Consider the following 16,389-nt stretch of genomic DNA (forward strand, 5'->3'; position numbering starts at 1 on the left):
CTAAAAGACTCAAGCTTCACAATAAAGCTAATGGATCCCACAAAGATCCATAATTGGCCCACTCATCTTCTTTGTCTACACGCTCTTCTTCAGTTACATCCTAAACTAGCACCATATCTCCTTCTGGGAGAATCCTAATGAGTCCTCAATTTGAGTTTCTCCTCAAGAGGAACGCTGCAATCGCACTGAATGCCTTACTAGATTTTTTATGAACATCTTGAAACTATGAACAGGTGTGACAACGGACTTTAGCAACTGGATTAGGAGGCACACCACCAAGTGTTTATTCATCAATACTGAGCAGGTTGTCAGACATAAAACACATCAGTTTAACAGGTTACACAATATGTCAGCAGCAGCCCAGAATGATGTTGACAGGAAGCCTTTCTTAACCTACTACTGTCTAAATTCAACAGACCTACAATAAAAAAGAGACAGAACAACAGATGCAACAACCATCTTCAAAATCAATATATTTCAATAATTTGTTGCAGTAGTAAATATTTAAACAATCATTGTGATTTGTGAATTTAAATCTCAATGAATGCTGGGCTGATGAACTAACGGGTTTCAGGTGTGGGGGGAGAGAGAGAGAGAGAAAATGGCACAGGGGGCGAGGGAGAGTACACAAGGGACTAGGAAATGAATCTAACACTAAATAATGACTAGACCTAAGGAACATAATTAAATTAGAGTAACAAGAAATAACTAGAGACACTAAGAAGGACTGAGCTAAAGTAAAACAGAAACAAGAAAGAGAGAGACTAAAGAACACAGAAGAATCACAAAACAACCCAGAATCATAACACCCACTTTAATTAAGCAATAGTATACTTATAAGTAAGAGTTAAAATTACTCAATTTCTATGAGTAATTACTGCAGTTTCATAATGTACTGATAAGGTTTACATTTTATCCAGTTTTAAAGTACTTCCATAAGTTACTGTTTAATAAAAAACATATTTTATATAACTTAAACAGCCAAAATGAGCACAAATTGTTACCTCAAATTTATTGGTCAGATTCTTTAAGCTGTCTTTTACAATGTGTAAGCACTTTATTTTGAAGGTGGCAGCCTGAATGTTGTGATTCACACACTGAGCATTTTTATTACTGATAATATTTTTGATCTAATTTGAATCACCAAATCACAAAACCCATTCAGTGGCCGAAGTCTAATTCGCCAGCTGAGCCAAGATAAAGAATGTGGTTTGACTCAGTAACAGTGATAGCACACTGCCAGCTGTAAAGTGAAAATATGCAGAAGATAAACCTTTGCACTTTTATACACTTGCATAAAGTTTTAACTTGGCTCTGTGTTAAGGAGGTAAGCCATTTTTCCTGTATGCCTCCAGCCAGATTAGTTCAGCAAAACATGCCTTTGATCTCCCCCAAGCTGGTTTCTGAGTGATAAACAGAAATTTATGATGCACCAAAGGTGCTGACAACATGAGGCTTACAGGATCCATGGGTTACATGTAACTTAAGCCTTGCACCTTTTTGGAGAGCACCAGAAGACATGACAACATTCATGCAAAAAGTAGTTTGTTTTGCAAATTAGAGAAATTACATTTGGAAAAACTCTGAAGGTATCAGTCTTGCTGGAGAGATATAAGCTTCTCTTGGATGCTGAAGACAAAGACCTAAAGAATCTTATCTTAGACTGTTTCCCTTGTGGCCCACTCCTTCATAAACAAAACAACATGGAAGGATGCGACAGAATGTTTGATCTTTAATCCGTCAACATTCTTAGAACAGGAGTTTGATGATCAGACTGACGGACTACATACCATAGCCCCTTGCAAACTGGATGCAATTGCAATCTCATTAACAAATAAATCATTTGTGGCTTTGCTGTCAAGCATATGCTAAAGTAGTGGCTACTCACACCGTCTCCCTTGCTCTCTGCTAGCTAGTTAGCATAGCCACTGATGATGGCGGATAAACAGTTTTCCTGGAGCGGTAAGTTGTTTCTCTGCCATTTTCACATTGAGCAGCACTTTCACAAGAATGACTGACAGCGCGCTTTTTACAGACCGAGCTCAACAGACCCAACATAATGACAGTTTCAACAAATATGTTAAAAAAAAACATGTTTTGGTAAAAACAAGCTTTAACTTGCATTAATATGAGAAGGAACATTTCCATCCTGGTTTATTTTTATAGTCTCAGATCACTTAGAGTCACATTGCAGTCATCTGAGTCAGACAGCTGCACGACAATCAAGAATAGTCACATGTTTTTGAAGCGTGTCGCAGACTGCAGATGATGGTGAAACTGGTGTGTAACAAGGACACAGATGGCAAAGCACAATGCTCCCTAATGTCTCAGTGTTCCTGCAGACGCCGGCACTTTTTTACTGATCAAAAGGGTAATTTTTGCAACAGAGTGGCTTCTTGTAACAGGAAGCTATTACGGTACTAACAAGACTGATGGCTCCTTTCAGATGTTTTGAATAGAATGACCTTTAAATTCATGGGGTCTAAGAAGTTGAACACATTTTTTTCCTCACATGGCTTAAAAATATCCAAGTTTTTATTGATCGGCTCTTCTATGTGGGTCTTTCACTCTTGCTCCGTTTTGTGGAACGTTTTTTCATTTATTAAAGCCATAAATAAAATCTTGGCAATTACAAGATTTCTTCGAGAAGTTACTGACTTATGCCTTTAAAACTCTTTGCCAGCTAACTTTATTTTTGATTTACTGTTTTAATGTCATAGTCATAGTTGTATATTTTGGTGACAGCAGCAGTAATACTTTCTACATTTCAGCAGCATAACAGAGTCTGTGGTGATGCTTTCAAAATTCAAAACTAGTCAACGCAATCAGTGAACAACTTTGAATTTGTATGACACAAGAAGGAGCATATTTTAGATTTGAATTTGATAATGAACTGTAAAAAGATATATAAAAAAGGCATTAGAGTATGCTGAATTTCCCAAAGGAACTAAAAATAATTCATGCATCAAAATAGCTTTGAAAGAGTCAAGCTGAAATTACTCTAACCAGCAAAGTGTTTACTAAAGAAACCAAGCAAATTTGCTTGAAATCAACATCTGATTTGTGAAGATCTATATGTGGATACATAGAAATGCTATTTCTATACATCCAGCTAAATAAAAAACAAAAATTACATGCTTTTGTTTGATAGAAACAAGCAGTATGACTACAATAAAAATGAACCTACAATATATACTAATGAGGCTGAGAACATCATAAGCCATACTAACTATAATATTTATAAAATTACTACTACCACTACTAATTCTAATAAATTCTTACAGCTAATGGTAAATATACTTCTGCCTAGGAAATCACAACTGCTTGCTGGGATTTCCTAGGCAGATGATACAACCCATGATCTGAAATGCAACATCAGAGCGTTATTTGTAATGATCACTTTTTGTCAACAAGAAAGTGAATCCAGCAGCAAATCAAGATGTAGCTGGTGGAAAATAAGGAAGCTGGAAGTTCTGAGTCAGGACTGTGACGTACTTCCTCTCCAAAAGACACAAACACTTTAAACCTTAAAATCCCTCATCCCAAATTGGTGGTGGCTTCAGACTTCCACGTGTACATTTATCTGCAAACGTGTAATCTGAATTATAACTGAAATAAAAATACAAATTGTGAAATACACTTTTGAAAATTAGGGATCAGTCTTGAGACAGCTGGATAATCTCTCTCTGTGGAAACAGATCCCTTTTTTGCTCTTTACATAAAACATGGAGCTTCTGGCACAATTTATTTTTTAAAAAGTGTGAAAACAGAGAGAGAATGGGGAATATTAAATGTCTGCAAGACAGCTGGCAGCTCACTTTCAGTTCCACTGTGTGAGCTGACTTCCAGGGTTCTGTCAAAAATAATAAACTAGCCTAATTAACTCACAATGTCATGATTATGAGCAACGGCGGTTCAACACAGCCACAAGGATGTAATTTAATGTCATCTCTTCATATTAATGTACCTTTCCTCTTAGACATAATGGCAGATAATGTGTTATAGGCTTTAGAGCACTGAGGCAAAAAGAAGCAGCTGTATTCAGATGTTTTAGTGTGAACAATTGTGTTAACCTGCTTAAACATGCTCATGCTGATTTAGAAAGAGAATATGCACAGGCTCACCCAGACTCAGTCTGTTGGAATGACACAGTTGCTTACAAAATAGTGATGCACCATGAACGTTTATATCTTCTTCACATTGAAAGTGTAAACTTTCCGGTATATTCCGAGGATGGGTCCTGTCCCATCCCAGCCCAGAACCAGCAGCCCCCACAAGGCAGCTGCCTCCATGCAGGAGCACTTTGCCCTGCCTTTTTGATCCAGTCAAGACTGTACAAGTTTCAGGTAAATAGGAGGCATCTAAGAACGAAACCTAACCTATCTAAAAAAACACAGAGAACTGGCAGAAGTTTGCCAGATATAACATGGACAAAAACATAGACTCCTGGAATGAGGTTTATTGAATAGGTGATCATAAAACGAATTATTTGAACATCAGAACAGAGAACGAGTTCGGCAGGACCTGAATACTCTGTGAATCAGAGGGTGCCAAAGGACAATGCGACAATATCTGCAAAAAGATATTGTCGCATTTACTGGTATGCAACACATACCAGTAAATTCCCTGAAAAATGGCTGAGAATTAGGAAATCGGAAGTCCTGGGCAGAGTCGTGATCTTATTGAGATGCAGTGGAGAAAAGAGCTGCACATAAAATAACCATTTCCAACATCTAACAGCTGAAATGGAGCAGGGGGGAAAAATTGGGAGATAAGGAACTTCTCAAAATTAGAATGTAATGAAAAAGTTCCACATTCTTTGTCTCTTATTTCAGAAAGTGAAACTGATACATTACATGAATTCATTACAGTGAAACACTTCAAGCTTTTATTTCTATTTTGATTATTGCATTCAGATATTGAAAACTCAGAATTCAGTATCTAAGAAAAGCAGAATATGTGAGTGAATAAAAAAATATTCTTATATTATAAACAGAAACATCAGACTGATAACTATGTTGATATCTAAGCATTTAATTTTGCATGAGCTATTGCATCAGTGCAGCGTAATATGATCATTGTCGGGTCAGGTCTCATTTTTCTTTTCACAACACCCGATAGATTCTCCACAAGGTTAAAAATCAGGCTTGTTTGCTGACCAATCACAGTAACAACATGGTTATTGAAACACATTTTGATACCTCTGGCAGTGTAAACAGGTATCAAGTCCTGCTCTAAAATTTTCCTGGTGGACGCCCAACACCAGCAGAAGACATGTTACCCCAAACCATCACCGACTATGAAAACTTCAAATTGGACTTCATGCAACATGGATTCTGCACCTTATCACTCTTCTTCCAGGCTCTTTGATTTAGAAAAGAAATGCAAACTTTACTTTAATCTGGAAAGAAGAATTTGAAGCACTTAGTTCCAGTGTAGGCATCTCATTTATAAAACAGTGTGTAGGATCTATTGGTCTCAAACTCCAGTCCTGCAACCTTTAGATGTCAGTTATCTGGACCAAAACGTTTTATCACGCAGGTTGTTTTCAACTAAAAAAATGGACAGGCCATAATTTCATTTGTTGCATAGTCTAACGTTTGTTTTCTTATTGAGGTTTTTGAATCTTCTTATTGAGGATTCAAATTAAATAGAATCCTTTTTTTTCTTGCATTGTGAAATGTGAGAAGTTAGGACGTGGCATACAATTTAGTCCAGTTTAAGAATAGGATTTATGTTCATCTGTGATCAGGGACCTGTCTACTTTGATTTGTAATGTGTTTTGCCAAACGTATGACCTTCGCAGAATAGCAATTGGTTGCACTGAATTTTATTTAGGAATATCACAATAAAAGGAGCTAGATATAAATGCATGCCACACTTTTAAGACTTTTAACTTTAACCTTTCTACTCACATTGCACTGTGAAATGTGAGGAGAAGGCATATGACCGAACCGGAGTGCATCTTTACTAGCAACTTGTATTAAAGTTAATACTTTCCCAGCATACTGTACTGAAGCAGTGTGACTGTTATGGTGGTTTATCAGCACGTAAAAATACATTAGATTTCAACAAATGCAGATAGTTTAGAACAATGAAATGTGCAAGTTGCACATTTTAGGCGGTTATGAAAACTGTTACACAATTGGTAAATCTCCGGTATTGCTTTTGATTTGGGAGTATTCATCAAAGATCTTGAGAGTAACAGGCTAGAACGTGATTTAACAAGAGACTCACCGATTTGGGATTTTTGCCAGTTATTCAATGGTAGCCAAAATTATTGTGAAATTTATCTTGTATGCTGCGCCCTAAAACAGCAAACATGCCCGTTATTACATGTCCATTAAATGCTGTTGATTTGTTAAATAGTGTGTCCAACTCCTTTTACATACACTACTTCCATTGCCTCCAAAGTTTTGCCCATCAAAACACACAGTCATATAAAACAATTCAGCACACTTCAGTAAATATCCTTTTAAAAAAAATCATTAATGTCATATTTTATCTTTAGTAAACCAAAGACATGGACAAAATGTCTTTTTGAAGATTTTCTTTACACTATCTCAGAAAGCTCCAGATCTGGGATCTGACTCGACTCAAAACTTTCCTTTCTTCAGTTTTCAGTTGTTCCTAGGTACATTTACTGGTATTTTTAAGTCATTGTCATGCAGCAGGACCCAGTACTTTGCTTTATTTACTGATCTTACTTTTTTCATGCATCCTGTGATACACAATAAAATTGGACACATGCTGCAAAGTATCCCCAAACCATGGTCCTCCCTGATTTCTCTTTCATTGCTGGAAATATGTTATTTTACTGACATTTTGTATTTAGTTCACACCAAACGTGAGCTCTATTTCTGGTGTCAAAGTAATTCAATTTTAGACTATTTTTTCCAAAGATACTCACTAGAGAAGTTCTAGCTTTTGTGACTATTGTCTCTGCCAAACTCTCATCCGGCCTTCATATCTAAAGCAAAGTTTTCCTTGCACACGTCCAGTGGAAGTTAAACCTGTTCACTCTTTGTCTGATTAAAAATTTTGTATGCTATATTTCATATAACATTTTCTTAATCTTGCAGTTAACTTTACTATTTATTTTCATTAAATGTTAAGCATCCAAATATGTAAAAAAAAAAAAAAAGAAAAAGAACAAAAGAAAAAAATAACCGGGGCTGCCGTAGTGTAGTTTATCATATAACTATAAAGCACAAAAACTTTAATGATTAACCCGCTAATGTTTTGCTATTTGAATAAGGAGTCATTCACATTCTGGCAAAGAAACTCATTGTAACCCAGGATGCTTTACCTAAAAAATAAAAATGGATTGCAGCCTTCCTCTACTTACTTGATTAAATTTCCAGAGCGAGGAATGAAGGGTGTAATAAGGGTTGGTCTCTTTGAAAGAGTTGTGAAACAAATATGGAAGGACATGTCAAAGCTCAAGTAGCAGAACATGTGGAGGTGGGAAATATCAAAACAACAACCACTCTCCCACACTTTAAACTGGGTTGAGGAGAAAAGATATTCCTCCATTGAATTAATTTTCCAGATTTCTATAACAAAACCATAGAGGTCGGGATTTTGTCAAATCAGTGCGGCTGTGCAAAAAATTAAAATGACGATAAGTAGCTATCTTGTCAGATGTAAAGTCCTGGTTAAGGCCAAGTGTAGAATTTGACTTTAAGAGTTCCTTATCTCCCAGAGCTAACTAGTGGGGTGGCCCTATGTAGTCCAGTGTAGGAATAGGATTTATGTTTATCTGTGATCTAATTAAGGCAGGTCTCCATCTGTGAGACCTGCCTCAATTATTCGTTTGTCTTCATGATAATTGATGATTTATTTAATAAAGTGTTTTGCCAAATGTCTGAGACTTTCGTAGAACATCAGTTGGTTCCACTGAATTTCATTTAAGATTACCGGAGTAAAAAGGTCTAAATATTAATGCACGCCACACTTTTAAGACTTTTACCATTGACCTTTCTACTCAGTTTATTAAAAAAATCCTAAAAGCATGCACTATAATTTGTGGTTGATTAAACTAGAAACATTTTTAGAAAGGGTGGTATTTTTGCACGGCACTTTAATTCCCATTTCACTGCGATATGCCCAAAAAGAACAAAAGAAGGTCTTAATTGTTCAAATATGCAAATCAGTAAGACACGTTTCTAATAACAATTTTCTGTCTGTCTATTTTACAGATTGCTATAAATTGCTAGTTTAAAACAGTAAAAAGTTACAAAGTGGATTTATTCCAAAAACAAAACAAAAACTGCAGACTTATGTTGCTAAGTCACAGTTGAAGGAGAGCTGATTTCTTTCCTAACAGCCTGAGCTTCATATGGATCTCTGAGAGGTTTAGGAGCAATTACTTCTACCAGCATCTTCAAAGCCCTGATGCAATCCCTGATCAATACCTTTATGGAAACAGAAAACTCATTGCCTCATCTTTTTTCCTGTTGTCAGTGCTGATCTGTAAGATCATTTTGCATTTGTTGTGATAAGGAAATTGTTTAATATATATATACACACATATATATTCACTCCAACTTATAGAGAGATTTTTTATAATCTCATTAAAGATTTTAATCCGTTTGCATCAGTTACTGTCAAATTTTCTCTGCGTTGCGACACTGCATTTGCCTTAAGATTTGCATTTTGATGTACAGCCAGGAGGAAAGCTCACAAACTTGAATCAGTTTAGATTTATGAGTGAACAAAGTAACTTCCTGTTCCTGCTTTTATGCCAAGTAAAGAAAAGCAAGTCAAAGCGTGTGTGTCCGCGTTAGTGCTTGGGAGGGAGTGTTGGGGGAATTTACAACTACTTACCAGAAATGAGTCATCACTTTAGAAGCAGACACAATGAAGGTCTTCACAAAGTGCAAGTGGCTCTTTAATACATTACAACATTTCCCCTTTGGCCATAATGAGAAAAAAAACAACTACAGTATCAGCATAAAATTTTTGGCAGAAGAATTAGCACAATCTCAAAGGAATCATAGAAGTCTCTAATTATGTCATTTTCTTACTGCTAGATTAAAGGCTTTTCACTCTTAGCCTCTGATTTCTCTCTTTCTCTCTCTCTCTCTTGCTGTCTCTCACTTTTTCTCTGTATGCTCTCTGTGTCGCTCTCTCTCACATGTACAGCCCTACACACTTCATTTGCGATCTCCTTGTTTTGAAGGTTTCAATTCACGTCCTCCAGAGCGTCAAGTCGGCAGGCGTCTCTTTATGATTTTGTAATGATTAACTTTGTGTCCATAAAAAGCGTGGAGAAACAAAGAACTCTGGGACGAGCAAAAGAAGAACTGAAGAGAAGAAAACATCCTCCTCAGGTCTGGTCTGTTCAAGTGTAAGACTTATCAAGGATGTGGTTTTGAAATCACGGTTCAACTTCATTTACTTCAGTGTGTGTCTACAGAGAGCAGCTTTAATTTAAACCTTCCTATGTTGCAGTGAAATGCGGAACAGTTAACAATGGAGTTCACAGTTTTGCTCTTCCTTTTTCCGGCATTTACGCTCACAATGCAAGGTAGGTGTACGATCTGTCCTCCTTGACTTCCCAGAGTTAATTAAAACTGGAAAGAATGCAGTCATAGGAAAAAGTCATCTGTATTTATATGACTTTATGTATTTTTTTTATTGTTGTCGTGGACATTCAGCCCATATTTCATATAGCTTTGTGGGCATTTGTTAATCCACAGCTCTTTTACCGTCCTGCCGTGGCATTTCAGTCACTCTCAGCCCAGGTATTTGACTGGACCATTGCAACAGTTTGATACTTTCCCCCTTCAGTTGTTCTGCTGTAGATTTGCTGCTGCGTATCCTTATCTTGTTGCATGACCCAGTTTAATGTGAGTCCATGAGTCTGACAGATGGCATCAATCACAAGAAGATCTATAAAAATTGCCTTATAATAAACATTTAATATGATAACATGGCCTGTAGAGTGTCAGATAGAGCTGGCGTTTTTTGGTAATTTCTTCAAGTTGAACCTGTTGTAAATGGGGAGATTGACAACTGGCCAAAATGTTCCCCAAGTTTATTGGCATTAGCAATTGTTTTTCAAAAGTCATCACAAATGTCTTTCAGTCTTGACCCTGGGTTTCACATCAGTATGATCCACTAACAGACTTGCACAATCCCTGCTTTTATAGTGGTTACAGTTGCCAGTGATCATTTATTAACTGCATTTGACTAGCAGCAGGAAACTTTCCTCCATAACTCAACATAATTAACATACTAATATACAACATAGAAACACACACTTTTTTGTTACTAACTGAATGTCTACATGTTGACTTGCAGACTCAGTAAAATTGGAGGTGAGCCCCAAGATATTCGCAGAGTGTGGCAAACCAGTTTCCCTTCACTGCAACTCATCATCACCTCAGCAAGGACTATCGGTGAAATACATGGAGTGGTCCCATGGCAACATGTCTTTATGTTCGGTGGACAGTGAACAAACAATAACCAAATTGCAAAGACACTTTCAAAGTGACTTCGACTGCAAGTACGAAGATGGACGACTATCCCTGGTGTTTGAAAGAATGCTGCCTCTGCAGAGCGGAGAATACAGGTGCAAATTGCGCTCCAACAAAGGAGTGGCAAATGAATGCACAAAGGTGCAGCTGCAAGGTCAGAGTCTATGCTTTAACTTTTCTGGACTGATGTTCCTTATCTGTTTTCTAAAAGCAATTGTGGTAAATGTTTAAATAAACCTTAGCATTTAGTCATAGTTTCTGTTTTCTTTCCACTGTTTTTAAATTTCTTGAATTTTTGTGAAAAAGTAACTGAGAATGTGTAAAGTTGTTATGTGGGTAGCCGTAGAAGATGTGTACAATGTTGTCATGAAGGAATGGACACAGTAAACAAGACTATGAGTCTCAAATTCAGCAGTACCACCAGATGAGAGATTGGTTTGCCAATCTGTTGCTGTCCAATTTTCCTGCGGCTGTGTAAACTGTGGCCTCAGTATTCTGCTTTTGTAGCTCATTTGCTTTAAGGACTTCCATGTTTGCTCAGTTATGGCAATCATACTTTGGTTTTAACGAGTAATTATTTAACCCCTGGTTGTCTTGTTGTATTTCTGGAGGGACTTGCTGTTCTTTCCTGACCTCTGACAGCAACAAGATTTCATTTTTGGAACTGTGACAGACTGGATATTTTCTCATTTTTGGATCATTCTCTGTGAACCCAACAGATGTTTGTGTGTGATAATCGCTGTAGATTTGGAGTTTCTAAAACACAAGCATACCCATTAGACATATAATAAATCTTTTTTCTCCATTCTGGCAAAATGTTTTAACAACTGTAGATGCCTAAATCCACTGGCTTCTTGTCATGGATGATGCTTTTATTTGAGTCAAGATGCTGTTAACCATGTGTAACTAATAAATTGACTATTGTGTGTTAATTCAAGAGATATGAAAAACTTGCACAATATTTGAGAATATGATGTGGAAAAAGTAATTTCAACACATTTCTCCTCTTTTCCTTAGAGTTCTGTGGGAAAGTGGAAGCTGTTTTAAGGAGTCATGGTCCATCCTGCAGATTCAACCACGTCTATCCAGACGGGGATGTGCACTGGTTTCATGACTCTCGTAACGTCTCAGACGAATCCGTGATGCAGCACACTACTAAAAGCATCGATAGCCATGGCTGGATGATCATACACAGTTGGTTGACCCTAAACGGTACATCAGAGAGAAGTTCACACGAGCCATATAACTGTTCTTTGAAAAGTTCTACTTCTGGGAAATACATTGCAAGTACTTTAGTTCAGAAACATGAACGTCGGGCTGTTCAAGGTGCTACAGGGTACAGCCGTTGTGCAGGAAACAGAGAGAAATCACTGCAAGCTGGGAAGATTGCTTTGGCTATTTTAGTCACCCTCATTTCCATGTTAAAATAATGAACAGTGCAAAGTAAAAACTCACTCTGGAGAATGATAAAACGTCAGAGTGAATGATTCGTAATCTGTACCATCATTAATAAGATGGTACTCAGAATCTATTAAAGAACTATGGCAACCAAACAGATGGGTGAGTCATCTTGCCAGGCTGGAATATTTCTAATTCTACCTTTTAATTCTTGGCTCAGGTAAACAAGAAAATTACAGGCTGTTCAAATGTGATAACAAGGAAGCTGATAATTTTAAATTATAAAAGCACTTGGCTTCTAGAGAGCTTTAGATGAGGGAACAGGGCTTGTTGGTTTTCAGCACACAACTTGGAATACACCTATAGAAAGCGCACTTTAACTGTTTGGCTGCTATAAACTAAATTAATGTCAGACTAATGAGTTTTGATAGCCATGCAGTGCGGGAAATAAGTATTTTTCGAGCTTGCCTGCTTAAAAATGTAGAGGTCTATAATTCTGAGGTAAGGTGATTAATTGTAGGTACAACCCAACTTTTTAAACAGCATGTAAAATATATAGAAAAAATTGCATTCTATGGTTGATAGATATTTGATCAATTACCAACCAGCAAGACGTCAGGCTTTCACAAATCTGTTAGTTCATCTTTAAAAAACCCTCCTATGGTCCATTCATTACCTGCATTAATTACACCTGTTAGGACTTGTTACCTGTATAAATGACAAATGTTCACTTTGAGGTTGGGGTCTCAATCAGACCCCAACCTCTCCACCATGGGCAAGACCAAAGAGATGTCTAAAGATCAAAGAAATCTGTGGCATATCAAATACTTATTTCCTGCACTGTAAGTCTTCAGATCATGTATCATTTTAATAATATGCATTGCATTGCATATGCTGAGGTAATAATAATGTGGGTGATTGACTCAACTATATGTCACTCTCAGACGGACAGACATAGAGGATAAAATACTTATTAGGAGGACACATGCAATGTAATTAATCCGACCTGTTTGTGGTATGTAGAACGATGCTGCCATCTGGTGGTCCAATAATTTGTAGCATCAAATTAAAACAATAGAAATTGGTGTTTCATTTATGAAAAACTAGTGCATACTTGAGCATTGCAGTCATCATAGGTTCATGTGTGATTTCGTATTGTTCACCAAATTACATTCCAGTAACAATATAGACATTAAAAAATTATTAGTAACATAATTTCCCTATTTATTTATATTTTTGATTAACTCACCAGCAGACTATGCTACACTGATGAACCAGTGGTTACAAAGGAAACATTTTTGGACTTATAAGTAGTTCTACTGAGTAGTATACTCATTGAAATCCACTAATCAAACCTAAAACAGTTTGTCACAAGTCTCTGTTATAGCTAATTAGTTTCCTTTTTAATTTGAATTTTAAACTAACGCAGTTGAATAGTGAAGTGATGATGCACTGTTTGATAGCTGGGATCAATTGGAATGTATGTGTGGTTAACATGAGATGACTTTTCGTAAAATGCCTTGACATGACATTTGTTGTGAAATAGCAAAAAATGAATAAACTGAATTAAGTAAAAAATATTTCGTATTTGCAAAGCTGAAGGTATTTGATTTTGATATTTGATCCAATTGGCACTGATCATTTTAAACTGAACTGATTATATAAAAAAATATTGGTTAAATAAAACTGACAGTAAATATATACATTTAAACATAGTGCTGCTGTACATGATTTTTGCCCTTGTATGGTCTAATATTTCTCCAACAGCCTGATTTTCTTTGCTAGACCACAAATCAACATGAATAATGATTGTAATATACAGTGTCCAAACTAAAATTATATTATTATCCTGGCTGATACAAAAGTAGCAAGGAAACATTGTTTAGTACTCTTGGAAAATATTGTAAAATTCCTTGTTAGAACTGAAAAAACAAAACACAACTAAGTGGCCAATCACATTAGTGCAGCTGTAGTGGGTGAACTGCAAGTAGACCCACAATTTAAATGCTTTTCAAGATTCCCAAAGAATCACATGCCAGGTCTTATACTTATTTGGTTTGAAGAAATTTAAGAGAGCATTTGAATGATGGAGAATTTGATATGAATTGATATTGATAAATAGGATCGTTTTATATCTATTTGCAAATGTACTTACTTTACTTTAAAATAAAATTTTTAATAGGCCTTCATCATGAGACAAATGTAGCTTCAGGGTAAAAGCTCTTATTTTCCAACGCCTCAGTGCTCCTTGGTCAAGTCATGATAGCTCTCTGCCGGTGATGTCACTGAATAAAGGTAAAGATTGAGCTTTTAAAGGCCAGATTAGTCACACACATTGGATATGGCAAGACTGTAGAGCAGCTCAGAGTCACTGTGAAGAAATACTTCAAGGTGACTTTTACCAGTGCAAGGTGCACAGATGCCTCCTCATACAGACCTAACATACAAACTAATGTTGAGTTTGAACCCAGATCTCCTAATGGTTTAAAAATGACTTTCACTTTGAAAGTCATTTTTTATTTCTAAACAAATTTCATCAATATCCAACCACCAATATCCAACCAGATATGTTTTTGATTTCTGGGCTTAATTTGTGCAAAGAGGGAATTTAATCAAGAATAAATTACTTAATCTTGTAATAAAAAAAAAAAAATTATGTTGCATGTTTTCTGATTGTTATTTTTTTATTTTGCATATATTTTTTTAGTTTTACCTAAATAATGTGTGTAACTGCTGTGATTCTTACTTCTGAAGACATGAGAAATTAGTTCTGTTTTATTTTCTCCTAAATAACTTTATACCACTGGATGCCAAACTGTATCATATTTTGTGGCTTAAAATGTCATTCAAACTTAGGGAGATAATCAATAATCGATAAAGCCATATTCTAAACATTGTTAATTGTAAAGTAAAAAATGTGTGAAAGATGTGTGAAACATAATTTGATCCTTAAATAAATCTTGAATTAGCTTTAAGAAAACGTGTATAACATTTTGCTGTGGGTCAAAATCAATCAGCCTTTAAAAGGGTTTTTCAATTTTAAATCTGCTGATGCTTTCCTGAAATGTTTCACAATATAAGTTGCATCAGTATTTTTTTTCTTACAGTGCCTGAGTGAAATGATAGACAAATTTCATATCAATTTTGTAAATTCCTATTCATGTTTAGCATTAGCGGAACTTACTTACAATGTGAGGAAAAACCAACTAGAGATGGACTCATGGCGTGAGGTGATAGACATCGTCCTTGGAAAAATATTTTCACAGTCTCTTTCTTAGCTGGCACAAATAAAAGACTGACCGATTATCTGTGGATAAGTGTGCTTCCTTTCACTGAGGCCATGCAGAAATAAAGTATTCTGGCAACACTAATGAGAAGTTCTTCTCTTTTTGTATGGCTCCTAAAAACAGAGCTGACTGTTTCAGCTCCCAAATCTTAATCTATTATCATCTTTCGCCTTATATTTTAGCTTAACTTGGTAAATATAAACATTTTGAATGTTAATAAATTTGTTTGCTTGCAGTGTTTTTTATACGTCCCTAATTTTAGATATTTCTTTTGTTGTGAAAGCAGTCATTCTTTCTTTTGTGTTACTTTGAATTTTAATTTTTTCATGAACAAAATCAAATGAATTGCTTGTTTTTAATCAAAAACTGACCAAAATAATTGTGCATGTATGTATATTTTTCAGTTTTAAATATTGCATAGAACTGTAGCATTCACCTGTGACCACCAGATGGAACAAGCTAGCCATGAGACAGTTTTTGTAGCTGCAGGCTGAGAATTATCATCTTGGGTACAAGATGTTCACGTTTTGTTGACAAGTTTAAAGCACCGTTTTGATATGTAACAATTTTATTTCTTATATGGCAGGAATAATTTTACAACACAAAAACATGGATTCAAGTATAGATATTTATCAGTTTATAGTCTTTGGTTTTTACTGCACTATTTCTTAACTTTGTGCAGCTAGAGTTGCTGGTGGTGAAGGTGAAAATTTCTGTTCCTGAACTTTAAGGATTTGTCATTTGTAATCTAATAAAAAGAAACCTATATTATTATAAGGCACCCTGCAACTTTGATTCCTCATCCCTGTGTTTGAGGTTTCTCCTGTAAGCACCTCATCTGGCCAGTGTACACAGTGGGGGTTGTTAGGTCAGTTTACGATGATAGGAGTGTATGCTAGGCTTCTGGTCAAGTTCCTATGGCAACTGAGAGGCTTTTTACCGTCTGCCCCGACTTAATTCGTGTTTGCGTGTGTGCACTTGTGTGTCTGTGTACAACCAAATATCCCAGTGGGGTGTTATCTCCTTCCAGCAAGGTTTACCTTATCACCCTGACAGCGGGCTGGTTGAGGTTCAGGTGAGTGGCCTCAGTAGGGTACATACAGATGAACAGCGGAAGGGGGAACCAAATGTATCAAAACGAAGATAAGAGCCATGAACGATGAAAACAGTGAGCAGGGATGGAAGGATGCAACAGAAGAAAAGAGTGGAGGGACAACAGA

The 16,389-nt window shown here is 36.2% G+C and overlaps 1 protein-coding gene across 4 annotated transcripts; it reads left to right on the top strand.

The window, feature by feature from the left end:
• Positions 1-8,901: 8,901 nt before the first annotated feature.
• Positions 8,902-15,943, top strand: LOC116720072 (uncharacterized). 4 transcript variants are annotated; one of them, XM_032563096.1, is made up of 5 exons: positions 8,902-9,352; positions 9,457-9,532; positions 9,705-9,749; positions 10,309-10,638; positions 11,502-15,943. In XM_032563096.1, exons 2-5 carry the CDS (start codon positions 9,478-9,480, stop codon positions 11,912-11,914), a joined length of 843 nt encoding a protein of 280 aa, XP_032418987.1. In that variant the 5' UTR covers positions 8,902-9,352; positions 9,457-9,477; the 3' UTR covers positions 11,915-15,943. The 4 variants fall into 4 exon arrangements, with proteins under 4 accessions (XP_032418987.1, XP_032418986.1, XP_032418989.1 ...); XM_032563095.1 differs by having other exon boundaries at positions 8,905-9,335; XM_032563098.1 differs by lacking the exon at positions 9,705-9,749 and having other exon boundaries at positions 8,912-9,352.
• The last annotated feature ends 446 nt before the right edge of the window (positions 15,944-16,389 follow it).

Source organism: Xiphophorus hellerii, chromosome 5, assembly GCF_003331165.1.
Source record: "Xiphophorus hellerii strain 12219 chromosome 5, Xiphophorus_hellerii-4.1, whole genome shotgun sequence".
Classification (NCBI taxonomy): Eukaryota; Metazoa; Chordata; class Actinopteri; order Cyprinodontiformes; family Poeciliidae; genus Xiphophorus; species Xiphophorus hellerii.

Bases quoted from the DNA above. Each gene is read 5' to 3' on its own strand.
- LOC116720072 (XM_032563096.1), top strand. From the start codon at position 9,478: ATGGAGTTCACAGTTTTGCTCTTCCTTTTTCCGGCATTTACGCTCACA. The intron at 9,750-10,308 runs GTATTTGACTGG...GTTGACTTGCAG, and splicing joins TTCAGTCACTCTCAGCCCAG to ACTCAGTAAAATTGGAGGTG. The intron at 10,639-11,501 runs GTCAGAGTCTAT...TCTTTTCCTTAG, and splicing joins CACAAAGGTGCAGCTGCAAG to AGTTCTGTGGGAAAGTGGAA.